The 15,617-nt window shown below is 49.0% G+C and overlaps 1 protein-coding gene across 1 annotated transcript; it reads left to right on the top strand.

Moving 5' to 3' along the window:
• Window positions 1-2,805: 2,805 nt before the first annotated feature.
• Window positions 2,806-11,115, top strand: Aqp8 (aquaporin 8). Its single transcript, XM_005323768.5, has 6 exons — window positions 2,806-3,035; window positions 3,165-3,412; window positions 5,982-6,108; window positions 7,248-7,462; window positions 8,994-9,128; window positions 10,455-11,115. Exons 1-6 carry the CDS (start codon window positions 3,024-3,026, stop codon window positions 10,501-10,503), a joined length of 786 nt encoding a protein of 261 aa, XP_005323825.3. The 5' UTR covers window positions 2,806-3,023; the 3' UTR covers window positions 10,504-11,115.
• Window positions 11,116-15,617: the final 4,502 nt, after the last annotated feature.

Here is a 15,617-nt window from a genome sequence, read left to right as displayed (position 1 = left end):
TGGGGAACTGCCACTATCATAAGGCAGAAATTTCCTGGTATTCCTACCATGCCTTTCTTCTTCCTCCTGTGCACACAGCTGGACTGCATTTCTCAGCCTCTTTTACAGACAGATGAAACCACAGGACCAAGTTCTAGCCCATCAAGAATGGCTGGAAAGGGTATTTGCTCTTTCTAGGCCTTGCCCATAGCAATATTCTCTTTCCTCATGGCCTAGCAAAGATCCAAAGATCCCAGTAGTGGATCTCCAGGATGGAAGTAGCGCGACTCCCTGAGTCACCGTTTGGTGGACGGCCTGCTATGGATTGTTGTGTGAACAATGGAATCACTTTTTATTATGTTAAGGCATTAATGTTGAGGGGGATATTTGTTATAGCAGTTAGTTTAGCCTAATACAAACCATAACAATGGCTACTAGTTTATTGGGTTCTTGTTCTGAATTTGTTGGGGTCTGAACTAAATGCATTTTCTCATTTCAGCCACAAACAGACCTCTGCATTGTTAGTCCACCTTTATAGAAGAGGAAATTGAGACTGACAGAGCAGATAGCAAGTGAAGGGCAGAGCATTCTGATCCCCCCAGTCTGGACTGTTAAGTTGTACCCTGCTGGCTTCCAGTATGAAACAGATAAATGAAAATTGGGTGAGACACGGAGACCAGCTGAGGAGTTATAACGATGCTAGTAGGGAGCTCCTAGTTGTGAGATGAGGAAGCCGGCAGGTTACTGTACATATTGACCGAGAGGATGAACTGAGGAGTCCAGTGTAGGCGTGTGATGAATGTTAATTCGGTTTTTCAGAGCAAGAAGTGACAAAGGCCTGGGTGAAAACAGGAGAGGATTGTTCTGGAAGCCCCAGTGGAAGGGCCTGGACAAAGGATGCAGGAGACGGGGGTGTGGAAGGAAGCCTGAGAACCTTTCGTACAGTGTCTGTGGGCTGGGCGGAGGGAGAGAACAGACTCAAGATATCTGTAAGACAGCAGGTCCTGAAATTTGTAGGATGCACAGATGTTCAAGGGAGGCCCTGAGCCCTGGGGTTCCTGGCTGACAAGGGGCCAACAGATTGTCAAACCCTTGTCCACTTCTGTCCCGAAGCAGATACTTTGAATCCACACAACCATGGACAAATTCTTTAGCTTCTTTGTGTTGCATTTTTATCATCTGAAGATGGGGATAATGAGTAACGGACATATCTCCTAGGCCATGGTGAATGGAGGCAGCCGGCTTAGCATGGGTTTCCTGCGTAGTGAGCCATCCATGATGGAAACAATTATCATAAAATTCCCTTACGCTAACCTCATTCTCCAACTCTCTCTCATACGCACACTCAGACAATAGCTATGAACACAAAGAGAAATCTTTGCCTTCCTTGTTTATGGCTTCATTTCCAGCCAACTTGGAAGAGCGACAATTTAGGTATTTATTGGATAAATGGGTAAGGAAACACATATCATGTTGTTTTCTCTCTCCCTCTCCCCATCCATCATCCATCCATCCATCCATCCATCCATCCATCCATCCATCCATCCATTCAAGGTAATGGAATCTAGAGGCTTAGCCTACAAAGTAGTTTTTCTTTCCAACAGTGGCAAACTATGCACAACATAAAATTTACCTTCATAGCCATTTCCAAGTGTACAGCTTAGAGACATTAAGTTCATTCACAGAGCTTTGCAGCCAGCTCAATCATCCAACTCCAAAATACTTTTATCTTCCCAGACAGAAACTCAGTACCCGTTAGACATGAACACCCCATACTCTCTCCCCTCCAGGACCTGGGAACCATCATTCCACTCTTTGTACCTATAAAGTGACTATTCTAGGTGCCTTATAAAAGTTGAATCACAATGTCCTTTTATGACGGCCCATGAGTTAACAATCATAAAAGATTGTAAAACGAGAAAGTCATTTTACCCCTACCTTATGGACTTGTTGTGAGGTTAAAATGAGGTCACGCCTTCAGGTCCTTAACTCAGCATTTAGCACATAGAAAGTACTCCATAAATAGTAATGATACCTAACTACAGATTTTAAATTAATGGATACTGGTATTTTGATATCATTTTTATTAGTATATTCTCAATGGATGAATGAATATGGGTATTGTGCTTATCATGGGTCTGGCACTGTCCTGAGCAGTTATCAGACACTAACTTGTTTGAACCTCATCAGGACTCTACAATATTGGTTATCTCTCTCTATTATCCAGAGATTTAAAAATAAAGGTACAGAGAGGTTAAGCAACATGCTCAAGGTTACAGACGAGTTCCTGCAGAGCTGGGATTTAAATCCAGGCTGTGTGGGCTGGGCTGGGGCTCAGTGGAGTGTGTGCCCACGGGCACAAGGCCTTGGGTTTAACCCCAGCACCTCAGGGGGAAACAGAACACAGCAGAAAGGTCCAGGCTGCCTGTTTTCAAAGTCCACGTGTTTTACCACTGCACTACAGTGCCACCTGTCTCCACTGCCTTGTTTATACACTCGGTGTGGGATCAGGCTGTGAGGGGAGTGCAGGGGTCCAGGCCTCAGGTAGAAGATGTCCATGAGAATCCTGGAAAAATGATTGAACCGGAGTCTGTCACTTAGCAAGTGCGGCTCCCGATCTGTGGGCCCTCTTCTCGCTATTTACATAAGCTTGTTGCCTTTGGAGCGGGGACTGGGTGCTGGGCCCCTCCATCTCCTACAGAGCAGGGCCTGGAGCCAGAGCCTCCGATGATGCAAGCAGGCCAGCACCCTGCGCTCAGCACCTTTGCCCTGCTTGGCAGGAAGCCTAGCAATCCTTGACCCCCCACCCCGCCCAGTCCTGGGGAGATAAAAAAAAAAAAAATTTCCTCTCTGGGCCTCAGGGCCACCTCCCACCCAGGCTTTATTGCTCTTTTGACACCTTCAGTGAGCTTCTGCCACCCTTTAAAAGAGGCAGAGCCTGTAGCGGGATCAGAGGACCTGGTCCCCAAGCTAAGCGTGCGGGGACAGCAGGTGCGGCTTCCAGCAGCTCTGGCACGGCCCAGGCCCTGGGCTGTTTCTCACTGATGTCTGGAGAGGTGAGCGCAGGCCACATCTTCTGCCCCAGCCCGGCGGGTGAGGGTGGCTGAGAGGGCATTCCAGGTTGGGGGCAGAGGCCTCTGGCTGTCCTCCCACCCGTACCTCCTCTCCCCTCTCCCCTACGGCAGGCACCTATGTGTGACACTGAGTTTGGTGGTGGCAAGGTGAAGCAGCTGAGCATGAGCGTCAGGTGTCGCACGTCCTGGTTCGAGCGGTTTGTGCAGCCCTGCCTGGTGGAGCTGCTGGGCTCTGCCCTCTTCATCTTCATCGGGTGCCTGTCAGTCATCGAGAATGGGCCAGACACGGGGCGGCTGCAGCCGGCCCTGGCCCACGGGCTGGCCTTGGGGCTCATCATCGCTATACTGGGGAACATCAGGTGAGACCAAGGCTGAGCCTTCAGCTTGGGGCTGACTTGGGGAGCTGGGGGGAAGGTGGGGAGCAAAGCTCTTGGCAGGGACCCTTGGGCGTGTGGCACACGCTCAGGATGCTGCGGAACGTGTAGGCCGGAGGTCAGACCACCTGGCCCATCTTGGCTGTGCAGACCACAAACTTGGCTTCAGGCAAGTCTCTAAAACCAAAGTTCCCCACCTATCAAATGGGAATAATATACTTTTAAAATGATTTTTCAAGCCAACATTATATATGGCTGACCATGTACTGGTACTATCCTAAGCACTTTGCAGATACTGATCATTTAATCCTCATGGTGACCTTGTGGGACAGGTCCCCCATTTTACATCTGGGCAAGAGAAAGGCCCCGTAACCTGTCCAAGGCTGCAGGGCTGGAAAGCGGTGGAGCCAGGAGTCGAGGCTAAGCTGTCCAGCTCCAGCGCCCCAATCCACAGGCCTCCTAAGGGGAACATGAGGGGCTTGTCATACCTGGGGCTGAGTCAACCCTGATTGCTGTGTCACTGTTACTATTAGGAGGTGGGCTAGTACTGGGGTATGCAGGTGCCTGCGGGGGTCCTGGGGGGGGAGGGCAGGGAGCAGGGAGGTGCCCATTGCCCAGTTCTCATCTGGATGGGGCTCCCTGGGGAGGGCTGAGGGTGGGGCGTTCCCTGGGGAGACACCTGGCAGGGTGATTTGGGACAGGTTGGTCTGTATTTAATTTCATTCAAGAAATAGATCTGAGTGAGGAAATTGAAATGTTGTTTCTGGGGAGACCAGAAAGGAAAGAGAAATTTAATACCTTTGTAAATGTCCATGGGAAGCTGAAGGTGAAAGAGCACCTGATCTCTCAGTCGGTACACCTGGGGTTGAATAGAACTTCTGTCACTTCTTAGCTGGGTGACCAGGGCCAGTCACTAACTTCTCTGTGTGCAGCGCTGTACGTGCGGATAATCATTACAGCTGATGCTCATTGAGCACCAACTCCATAGACAGTGCAGGGTGCTAGACACATGTGAATTCATTATGTCTTTGCAACAGCCTTATCAGGGAGAGATTATTGAGGCACTGAGAGGTTATGTAACTTGCTCAAGGCCACACAGCTCTTCAGCAGAGCTAGGGAGTGAACCCAGGCCAGGCCAGCTGGGAACATCTCTTAGGCCCTACAGCAGATCATATTTGTAGTACTGACCTTTTATTCAATCACTGGTGTTTTTCAAAGAATATTTATTCAGCCGTTCCTGTGGACTAGGTACGGACTTTGAGGTTGTTGACCGGAGCCAAGATAAGGTGTGTAAAGCACCCGGCACGGTACTTGGCATGTAGTGAATGTTCAATAAATATTTGCCAAGTGAGCAATGACTGAAAGAACTAAGAAAGTGTCTTGCTTAGTTTGCAGTCAAGGAGTATAAACTTGGTCCAGGGAGCACATGTGGCCCTCAGGTGCCCAGGCCTGTCCCGATGGAGCCTTGCTCTCAGTGACAGCTTCTCTTCCGGCCATTTGGACCAGGTGCCAAGATAGAAGGAGAGCTGATGGCCTGGGAGGGGTCTGACTCTTTCACCCCCATCTGTCTCAAGCCAAGTGGGCCAGGGGGGCCCCTCTGCCCAATTTACATCTGAGCATCTGCTGGTGCTTCTGCATTGGAAGCTCCTGGGGGCCTGGGGGTCAGGCTGGGCCACATTGGGGAGATACGTTGGGGGCAGCTGGTGTTGAGGCACCAGGGTGCTGGACAGAGTCCTTTTGTCCAGAGCCAACGTCCTTGTCCAGCCTCAGCTCAATGCCCTGGGTCCACTGGGGAGTAGGCAGGCCTGCTGGTGGCTCTTAATATTTGAGGGGCACTTTGACTCTTGTGTGACATGGGTGGGGTCTTGGGGCCACTTTCCCTCTTAGGGGAGGTTCCATTCCTGGGGACCTGAGGGATTTAATGGGTCAAACTCTGGGAATAGTTCCTTCTTAGAGTGGGCAATCAACCAGACTTGCCCTTTGACCCTGACTTGTCTATCTCTCTCTCACATCCCAAACTCCCTGTTCCTAACCCGATCGTAAACCTCTAACCCCTCCCCAATCCTCAGTGCCAGTTCCAGCCTGAACTAATCTTGATTTTATGCTCATTACACTTGCAGACCAAACATAAGGTTTATCTTGGCTGAACAGGTCAACCATGTGCTCCATTCAGGCCCTGGCCACTTACAAGGGGAAGCCAGGGTCCCTCTCTTGGGCTATTGATTTGGAGTCGCCTCTCAGTCTGACCTGTGGCCACGTGTTGGAATGGCCCTAATGGAGTCTAGGAATCCCTACATGTTCTTCCTCTAGGCCCTTCTGGGGCTGGCTGAGGGGCAGCTCCTCCCTTCCCACCTCTCCTGACCCCTCTCCCTAGCATCTGGCACCTCAGGGAAAGGGAAGAGATTTGGGGTACTTGTTTTTGGGTTAGGGCCTGGACTGACTCTGGCCCTGGGAAGCCAGCCTGAGGGACTGGCTGGGACATCTCTTCGGGGGGCAGCCTGTGGTCAGCCCTGCACCCTGGCCTCATGATTTCTTCTGCTTTTGTGGTGTACAGTGGTGGACACTTCAACCCTGCGGTGTCGCTGGCGGCCATGCTGATTGGAGGCCTCAACGTGATCATGCTTCTTCCCTACTGGCTATCTCAGCTGTGTGGGGGGCTGATTGGGGCCGCCTTGGCCAAGGTGGGTGATGCCCAAGGGGGCTGGGCTGGCTGGGATGACTCCTGTGGGGCTGCTGGAGGGGTGCAGGGGTGAGGGAGTTGGGAAATGTCCAATTCTCTGTTTATGTCTGTCAGTGGAATTGAGTGGCCCTTTTCTTCTGGAGCAGGGGACACTCCATGGACCTTTGGCTCCCTCTAAACCTACCCTCTTACATTCATATGTGGTCAAATTCATGGCTTGACATTTCTCTTTCTGAGCCTATTTCTGGCTTTGGAATGGATTTGGATGGTTCTAGTGGTTTTTAAATTCATTCACTTCTTAATTCTATACATTTGTCACAAAGCTCTGGATGAGGACATAGGATAAATATGGTTACCCTCCTGGAGAAATTCCTGAGTGAATGCCTCTGTGTTCTTCAGGAATCAATACTCAATTTATGTTTAAAACTCTCCCATCCAGCTGGGTGTAGTAGTGCCTGCCTGAAATCCCAGCAACTGGAGAGGCTGAGGCAGGAGGATCCCAAGGTGAGGTTAGCCTTAGCAACTTAGTGAGACTCTATGCAACTTAGTGAGAACCTGTCTCAAAATAAGAAAATAAAAAGGGCTGGGGATGGAGCTCTCTGATTAAACAACCGTAGGTTTAATTCCTGGTACCAAAAATAAATAAATAATAAAAAATCCTCCCATTCAATCAATCTAGCTTTTCCTTTTCTTTCGTGCTGGGGATGGAGTTCGGGGGCTTGGGCATGCCACGCAAGTGTGCTACCAATGAGCCACCCCATAGCCTGAACCCCAGGACTTGTACAGCTGTACACAGAGCTCCGGGGTGGGCTCCTCTCCTCTCCCTTCTTTTGCCCATGAGTCTGTTCAGCCAGAGGGTCTTAAAGGTGTGGACTTGCGTGGTGTGTGTGTGGGTGTGCTGGGGAGGATGGGAGACCTTTTAGCATAGCCCAGTCCAGACTCTGGGTTCGAGTCCCGGTTTTGCTGTCTTCCCCTGCCCTGGCCTCTGCCTGCCCCCACAGGAGGCGGCGGCCATTTCTCTGTCTGGAGAGGGCATTCTGGGCCCCCCTGCTCCCAGGTGGGCAGGCCTGCCTCTAGCCCCCTCTGTGTGGCTCCCAGCTTCTCTTTGACCCTGTGAGACTGAGTGGCTTCTCTCCGCAGGTGGTGAGTCCTGAGGAGAGGTTCTGGAATGCCTCTGGGGCCGCCTTTGTGACAGTCCAGGAGCAGGGGCAGGTGGGGGCGGCGCTGGGGGCGGAGATCATCCTGACAGCACTGCTGGCACTGGCCGTGTGCATGGGCGCCATCAACGAGAAGACGCGCGGCTCTCTGGCCCCGTTCTGCATTGGCTTCTCTGTCACCGTGGATATCCTGGCAGGGTGAGTGTCCCTCAGCAGACACCACCATGCCCAGATCTGGGTGGTGCCTCAGGGGATCGATCAGGCCTGAGGGTCACTCATTAATTGCCAGTAGGGACTACTAGGAAGGTGCAGCAGATGGGGACAATGGGTTGGCTTTGGGCAGCAAAAGGGAGTGGTGTGGACTGTGGTAACTAGGAGGCTCTGGGACAAGGTGATCTGGGGTGACCCTTCCAGTTGCATTCAAGGAAAGTCAGAAAAAAGTTCTCTAATGTTTTGTATGGTGAATAACATCCCCGCAGGCTGCAGTCTCAGGCACATAAGGAGTGTCCACACCCACGTCTCTATTTTGGGCCTTTTAGAAATTGTGGGAAGGCATTAAGAGACAAAGCTGGGCCAGAGATTACTCCCATTTTAAAGATGAGGCAAACTGAGGTTCAGTGAGGGCAGAAGTGACTTATTTAGTGTCATTGGGCAATGGCAAGTCAAGTGACAGATCGAGAACAAGAGCTCACATCTGCTGAAGGGGTTAGGTTCCTTCCTAACCTCCAACTTCTTCCTTTCTTTTGGACACAGAACCAACTCTAGCCTTTCTCCAGGTCAGGAGGAGTGGTCTACCTTGTTTTTTTTTTTTTTGGTCTTTTTAATCCTTTTTTGTATTTTTTTATACTTTTTTAGTAATTGTTTTTTACAGGGCTGAGGACTGAACCCAGGGCCTTACGCATGCTAGGCAAGCGCTCTGCCACTGGGCTAAATCCCCAACCCCAGGAGGAGTGGTCTAGGGCTAACTGGGATGGTGTGTGTCGAGCAGTGGCGGTACTTTGCTGCCCCCTTGTGGCACTCACTTCACTTGCAAGCTTATTGGATCTTGACCTTGGCTACTGGGCACAGGAGGGATGAGGGCTTCAGAATCTCAGCCTGAGTGCCTAGGGTAAAGCTGCAGATAGCAGAGCTACAGAGATGCTCCTGGGGCGTGGTCCCCCAGGATTCTGGGCCCCAGGTGTGGGTGCAAAGGGCCTCAGCTTGGCCAGCTGGATTACAGCCCCCACTGGCACAAGGCTGCTGAGGCACGGGCTCTGTGGGCATTTCCTTACTTACTCCTGCAGACCACCTTTGGAGGGTCCTTTCACTTCACTGGAGACACACAGAGTTCTCCATCCAGCTGGGCTGAGAGCACAGAGAGGTTAAACCAAGGTCACAGCTAGACCTAGCAGGTCCAGGGCAGCGTGACTCCAAACAGATTGACAATAGACTGGCTTTGCTTTATGGACTTGGAGAGGAATTTGATCTGTTTTTATTTCCTGCAGTAGGAATTCTTTGCCAGTCACTCTTCTAGAAGAGTGAGTGGGGAGTGGCAGGCTGTATGTCCAGGTAGGAGCCACGTCTTGGGCTTCTTAGAGCGAACAGTCCTCTGCTTTCCCTGGGATCTGCCTGGGAGCTCCTGATATGGGAGGTTAGAAAGATTTCTGGGTGGCTGTTATTTGGGCCTATCTGGGGATCTGAGGAGAGTGGGCCTGTCTGGGGCTCTGGTGACGTGTGGCTATGTTTGTAGGGGTGCTATCTCTGGAGCCTGCATGAACCCGGCTCGTGCCTTTGGACCTGCTGTGATGGCCAACCACTGGAGCTTCCACTGGATCTACTGGCTGGGCCCACTCCTGGGTGGCCTGCTCGTAGGACTGCTCATTAGGTAGGAGTGGGGCCCAGGGCCAGGGCCTGTCCAATGGGCCCCTTGGGGACAGTTCCCAGAGAACCCAAGGCTAAAGGACTGGACTCTCTCACTTGGGCTTAGAGAAGGAAAGATGGAACCTTCTTCAGAGAAAAAGAACCTGTATTCACCCAGGACCTTTAGTTGCAAGTTACAGAAATCCATTCTCTAAGAGGGGATCCATTGGTTGTCATGATTGAGAAGTCAGAGCTGGAGCTGGCTTCAGTGGTGCTCAGACAGAGTCCTTAGGATCTGGGCTTTCTCATGGGCTCCACTTTGCTCTGTGTGGCTTTGCTGAGACAGGCTCTCCAATGAAGGCACAGCTGCCCACAGACCACTCGGCCTTTATGTTCTAGCAGCTTGACCACTCGAGGAGGAGGACAGCTCTAGCTAAAACCCTGTGATGGTCACTGGTGTGGTCTGTCCAGCATGGTGTCCACCCCTTAATCAAACACTGCAGCCAAGAGGATTGCAACTCTTGGTGATTATGTCTGCAGGCTGAGCTGGGTGTGCCCTGGAGTGGGGCAGAGCCTGATTACCTGACCACCTGCTAGTAGGGCCAAGAGTAGGGGAGCAGCAGTTCCCCATGGGGCTGTTGTACAACCTCAGAGGGCCCCTCCATGTAAGTGGTGTCCCCAAGGGCATTATGCCAGGAGATGCCATTCACATAAAATACAGTATGGACAGTGCTCCCCGGAATTGTGCAATGGTTAATAAAGTTGATATTGTCAGAAGGATAAGTGAACTCCAGGCAGAAAGAGCTAGAGTCCCCTTCCATCCTGCTTGATCTCTTGATCTCTCCTTCTCTCTGTTTATATATTATATATATACAGAGAGAAGGAGAGATCAATATATATATATATATTTGCTGATATACCTTTATTTATTTATATGGGGTACTGAGAATCAAACCCAGTGCCTCACACATGCCAGGCAAGTGCACTACCACTAAGTCCCAGCCCCAGCCTTTGGCTCTCTTCTTACATCCTGTTCCTTCTGCTCTGGATGGCACTGTCTGGGAGGGCACAGGCATGGGCTGGGCTGATGCTCACACCATTGCTTTCGGCAGCCCAGAGACCTCAAGACCCTCCTGTGTGTGGCTCAAGTGGAAAGCATCATTTGCCCTTCTCTTCTGATGCTTTCAGAATGGTGGCAGTGAGCACCTCCAGTGTGTCCCTGTCCCCAAGGGGTTACTGCTAAGGCTGGAGAGGCTCAGGAAGAGATCCTGCAATTCTGGGCTGGAGACATGGTGAAAGTTCTTTCCTCCAAGGGCTCAGAGAGCTCACGGTACCATCTTTCTCTCTGTAGGCTCCTCATTGGAGATGGGAAAACCCGCCTAATCCTAAAGGGACGATGAAGCAGAACTGCTAGAACTGCTGCCCCTATGCCTTCAGCTGCCCCATTCTGGGCTAAGGACAAGACAGTTTCTGCACTTCCTTCCAGGGCAGAGGACCAGATGAGCAAATGACCTGCTGCTAATGACTTGGGCCTGGCTTCTCAGACAGACAGACAAACTACCACAAAGGCCCAAGGATGCTCTATGTTTTGGAATTGCTCATGGCCATCTGAGGCCTCAGCCTAGGGAAGGCGTTGCCAGCACTTCCCAGAGATGAAAAGAGCACAATGTTTTTCTTGAGAGGGCAAGTCCCAGGATCAGGAGAGCAGTTAAGTGGCTGTTTATGTGCATCAGCTCATTTCCCCGCCTTATCCTTCTTGTCTGCCTTCCTCTATCTCTCCTTCCTTCCTTCACATTATTATTATTAGTTTTTCAGTGTTAAGATAGAATCCAGGGTCTCTCACATGCTAGGCAAGTGCTCCAGGCCACACTCTCAGCCCTTCACACCCCCTTTCTCCTTCCTGGATTGTCCCTTGATTCCTCTGTTACAGAAGGGCCTTCTGGAGCCCGACCACTTCCTTGCTTCCCAAGCTGCTAATCTAACTTTGCAATAAAAAGTCTAGTCTTTTCTTCCCTGTGTCCACTGGCTTGCCTTTTATTGGAGAAGTGGGTACTGCTGAGGATGAAGTAAACTTTCAAAGTGGGGTGCTGACTGTCCAGTCTGGCTAACTCCAGCAGAGCCCAGCTTCCAGTGCCAGTGCAGGTACTTGGGAATGCCCGCCTCACTTAGCCAGACCCATCTGGGTGCTCAGAGCCCACCTGGACCTTAATCAGACTCAACTCCAAAGCAGCTCCCTCAGGACCCTGCTGGAAGACCAATGCAGAGTCCAAGACTTGGTTGAAGGCCCAGTGCTGCTGGGACACAGATCAATCTTGTCACTGCATGCCAGCTGGGTTGGGGGGGGGATGGGGTGGGGCAGAGATGCAAGAGTTTCCTGGGGAAGCAAAATCCTGAGCAAGTGCCTGAGCACAGGCCTGGAGAGACAGGGTATTTGAATGGTAGACACGAATAGAAAGCATAAGATGGGAGAGAAAGACAACCTGAGCTTCATGCCTTTCAAGTGCAGGGTGTATCTTCTCTTAAGAACCCATGGGTCGGGCTGGGGCTCAGGGGTAGAGCACTTGCCTAGCATGTGTGAGGCACTGGGTTCAATTCTCAGCATTGCATATAAGTAAAATAAAATAAAGATCCATCATCAACAACAACAAAAAAAATAAAAGAATAAAAGAATCTATGTGTCAAAAGGAGGAAAAGCATGTTATGAAAATAGAAGGGAGACCAGCAGAGTAGAGGGAGGGGATATCAGGGAGAAAGGAGGATAGGAAAGGGGAGGTGCAGGGGAATGAAATTGACCAAATCGTGCTTGTATGGTAAGTCACACTCAATCCCACTATTATGTAATTATAATGCATCAATAAAAAGAAATGAGTCATTTATGAAAGTTAATCATTATGACACCATAAAGAAATGTCAGGGAAAATCATCAACAATAAAACATTCACCCAATTCTAAAAAAAAGATGAGCAAAATACTCACTGGAGTAGAAGTGAAGAACTGGTCACTGGGAAAACCTGCCTAATCCTATAGGGACTGTGAAGCAGAGCTGGTAGAGTTGCTGGTGCCGCTGTGTCCTATAACAGACATCGATTAGAATGTGCAGAGATACATCACACACGGATGTTATATGATACCTCCCTTCCCTCCCAAAATTTCTGAGAGGAAGAGTAACAGAAGAATAACAACCATGAAAGACAGAGAAAGGCAGTAAATAATTTGAGAATGTTAGTAATGAGCAAATTTAGAAGACTTAGTAAGAAGTGTCACTATTTCATTCACCTAAACAATGAAAGAAACCTTTGACTAATGTAGTAAATAATAAGTCAGTGATATGTACATGCAGTCACCCACACACACGATGCTCCTCTCCAGGACTCTCTGAGCATTTGCTGTGTATCAGGGCCTGCACCGAGTGCTTGACTTGTATAGTGTCCTTCACACCCCGCCACAGTCCTATGAGGCAGTGCAGAGGACTGAATGGTGTCCTTGCAATTCATGTCCATGCTAACCTCAGACTGTGACCTCTCCTGGTAATGGGGTCTTTGTAGATAAAACTAAGGTAAACATCAAGATGCAATCATACTAGATTAGGATGGCCTAAGTCCAACAATAGTGTCCTTATGAGACACAGAAAATGACACACACAGACACGTGTACAGTGAAGTCCACATGAAAGTGGAGGCAGAGATGGTGTGATACCGTCAGGAGACCTCATCAAGAAGTCACTAGGAGCTGTAAGAAGCAAGGAAGATTTTTTCTCTGGAGCCTTTGGAGGGAGCATGTCCCTGCTGACACCTCAATTTCCAACTTCTGGTCTCCAGAACTATAAGAGAATATATTTCTGTCCTTTTAAGGCATCAAGTTTGTGGCAATTTGTTACAGCAACCATAGGAAATGAATACAAAAAAATACTCTTTTTTTTTTGCATTTGTATTTGGTATTTGTATTTGGTAACTGTAGTCAGGTAGGGTATGGCTTCATAAATTAAGTATGTGGGGTCTTTGGGTTTATTTTTTGTCCCTGGTGAGCACAGCTCGCTCTCTCTGCTTTCTGTTTGCCATGCCCTTCTGCCATCATGCTCTGCCTCACTTCAAGCCCAGAGCTATCAAACTGACCACTCATGGGCTGAATCTCTGAAACCAGGAGCCAAAAACCCCCGTGTCTTCCTCTCCGTTGCTCATCAGGTCTTCCATTACAGGGATGCAAAGTGACTAAAATATCCAGTGACTCCTATATTCACTCACCCCACAGAGTAGAAACCAAAATTGATCCATATCACCTAAGTTCACTTCTACCTCATTTCCCCTTTTCTCAACAATAAGGAAGTCACAGAATTTTTTAGGATTTTAGAACTAGAAATACCATTATAGTAACGAATATGGTGGCTATGATGTTTGAATCCTGATCAAGGTCTAAATTTAATCTCAGAATTGTCACTTTTTTTTTTTTTTTTTTTTTGCTGCATGTGCTTGAAGAACTTCTCTCAGCCTCAGCTTTTCACTTCTAAAATGAAAATACTGTCTCAGAATGCTTGTAGGAGTTAACCCCAAGTTTATAAAGCTTTGGCACAATGCCTAGTATGCAGTAAATGCACAGTGTGATAGCAGTATTATTGTTATCATCTAACTAAAGACTTTACAATTTCCAAGTATCAGAATCATGGTAAAGAAGTTTCTAAATGCACTTGGCACATCATGTGTTTTTTCAGTTATTTTCAGGAAGGATCTTTAGGACTCTAAAGATTGGGAACCATTCATCCTGACCAATCCTCAAACCCCGAGAAGCTAGGTAATTTGACTATTATTCAGTTAGAATTGAGGGTTTTGGACACACAATCACACAATGTCCTTCCTGTTCCAGACCCTTGGGTACAAGTACTGATTCATTTCCTTTTGCCAGAATTGTCCTAAATCTCCACTGCCCTTGTTGTTACAGTCCTGCATCTCTCCCTCATCACACTGTCCAGGAACTCTGGGGGTTTAGGCAATCTGAGTGGTAATCTACTCCAGCTGGAAAGAAATGTGTAAACCTTGGGTGTGCAGATGTGCCATTCAGAGGTCGTCTGTGCTCCAGCTGAGACCCACGTGTCTAGGACACAGAGATTTCTTGAAAGCAGGCTCCTTTACCCATATTTCCATGACATTCACACTAGCACACCTGCATGCTCCATGAGCTTATACTCAGGTACCCAAGCGACTCTTAAGGTCTTTTAGGCCTTATCTGCTGTCCCTCAGCCCTCAAAACATACATTCCTATACCTCTTTCCCCTCGAGTCCCAGTGTCTCAGGGTGGGGTTAGGAAATTTGCCTGTCTTGGAACCTGTCTTGGAACCCAAAGCCAGTGTCCTGGACCCATCCTGGAGTTGAGGGTCTTGTCATTAGCTATGTTCCTGTTCATGCTTAAAACGTGAAGTATTCATTCTCTTTCCCAAAAGTCTAGTTGCCTCAACTCATTTACAGAACTTGAACATTTGTAACCCTTAGAGACTTCCCCCTCGGTTTACCGTCTCATCTAATTGCCAGATCTGAGTTGGGTCACAGCCTTCACGTTCTGTGAGGACAGGTGGCTTGGGAAGAGTGCTGACATGACACTGCAATGAATACTCCCAGCTTTATCTTGGCTTTATCCAAAAGGGTGTGTGGCCATTTACTCAAGGAAAGTAAAGCCCACAGGACTCACCTAGCTCTCAAGAGTCTGCAGACTGTGACCCCGAGCAGGCATAATTCTTGAGGTCTTTGGGTTCTATTGCAGTGAGGCCGACAAGTCTATGAGATAGAAACACCTTGTCTAGAATTTACCTCATGTTCAGGTGAACTTGCTCTCTGAGCCCACCCTGTGGTCCTCTCTCCAGTTTTCTTCCCTAGCTGAGCTGGAGGCACACCCTTAGCAAATGGAGAAATCTCTTCAGAGACTCCATGGTCCTTGGGGTTGGGACCATTATGGTAAGGGCTGAGTGAAAGCCACTGGAACTCTTCCTTTTATGCCAAAACAGTGACAAAAGGAACACTGTGGTGACCATACTGCACCAAAATAGTTCCCCTTTTGGCATAAGGATATTTTCAGCTCAAAGCACTTGAAAAATAGCAGGCCGAAGAGGGACGTCCTGACTCCTCCTCTTTCTGAAAGCAGGAGATGCAACCTCCAAGTGAAAGATATCCTCTCCACTCCAGGAGGAAACATTCTTATCACCAGAGATGGAGAGTTGAGCCAAGAGAATTCTGTACAGATCTTGTTAAAATAACTTTTAAAAAATTTTCTTAGTTGTAAATAGATACAATTAATTGATTAATTAATTTTTTATGTGTGGTGCTGAGGATCAAACCCAGTGCCTTGTACATGCAAGGCAAGCACTCTGTCACTGAGCCACAATCCCAGCCCTAAAATAACTCTTTTTGTCCTCTGGGCTTCCCAGGTATTCTACCTCCTCCCCCACTGCCTCTCTGCTCAATCTGGTACAGAATGGCTTGTGTTGTGCTACTTCCCAGGTCTCTGTTTCTCGTGGAGACTCCCAGATAAA

The sequence above is a fragment of the Ictidomys tridecemlineatus genome, chromosome 10 (genome assembly GCF_052094955.1).
Source record: "Ictidomys tridecemlineatus isolate mIctTri1 chromosome 10, mIctTri1.hap1, whole genome shotgun sequence".
NCBI classification, from domain to species: domain Eukaryota; kingdom Metazoa; phylum Chordata; class Mammalia; order Rodentia; family Sciuridae; genus Ictidomys; species Ictidomys tridecemlineatus.
This window is presented reverse-complemented; position numbering and strand designations above follow the sequence as displayed.

Coding starts and splice junctions, on each gene's coding strand:
- Aqp8 (XM_005323768.5), top strand. Junction 7,463..8,993: donor ACCGTGGATATCCTGGCAGG/GTGAGTGTCCCT, acceptor CTATGTTTGTAG/GGGTGCTATCTCTGGAGCCT. Junction 9,129..10,454: donor CTCGTAGGACTGCTCATTAG/GTAGGAGTGGGG, acceptor TTCTCTCTGTAG/GCTCCTCATTGGAGATGGGA.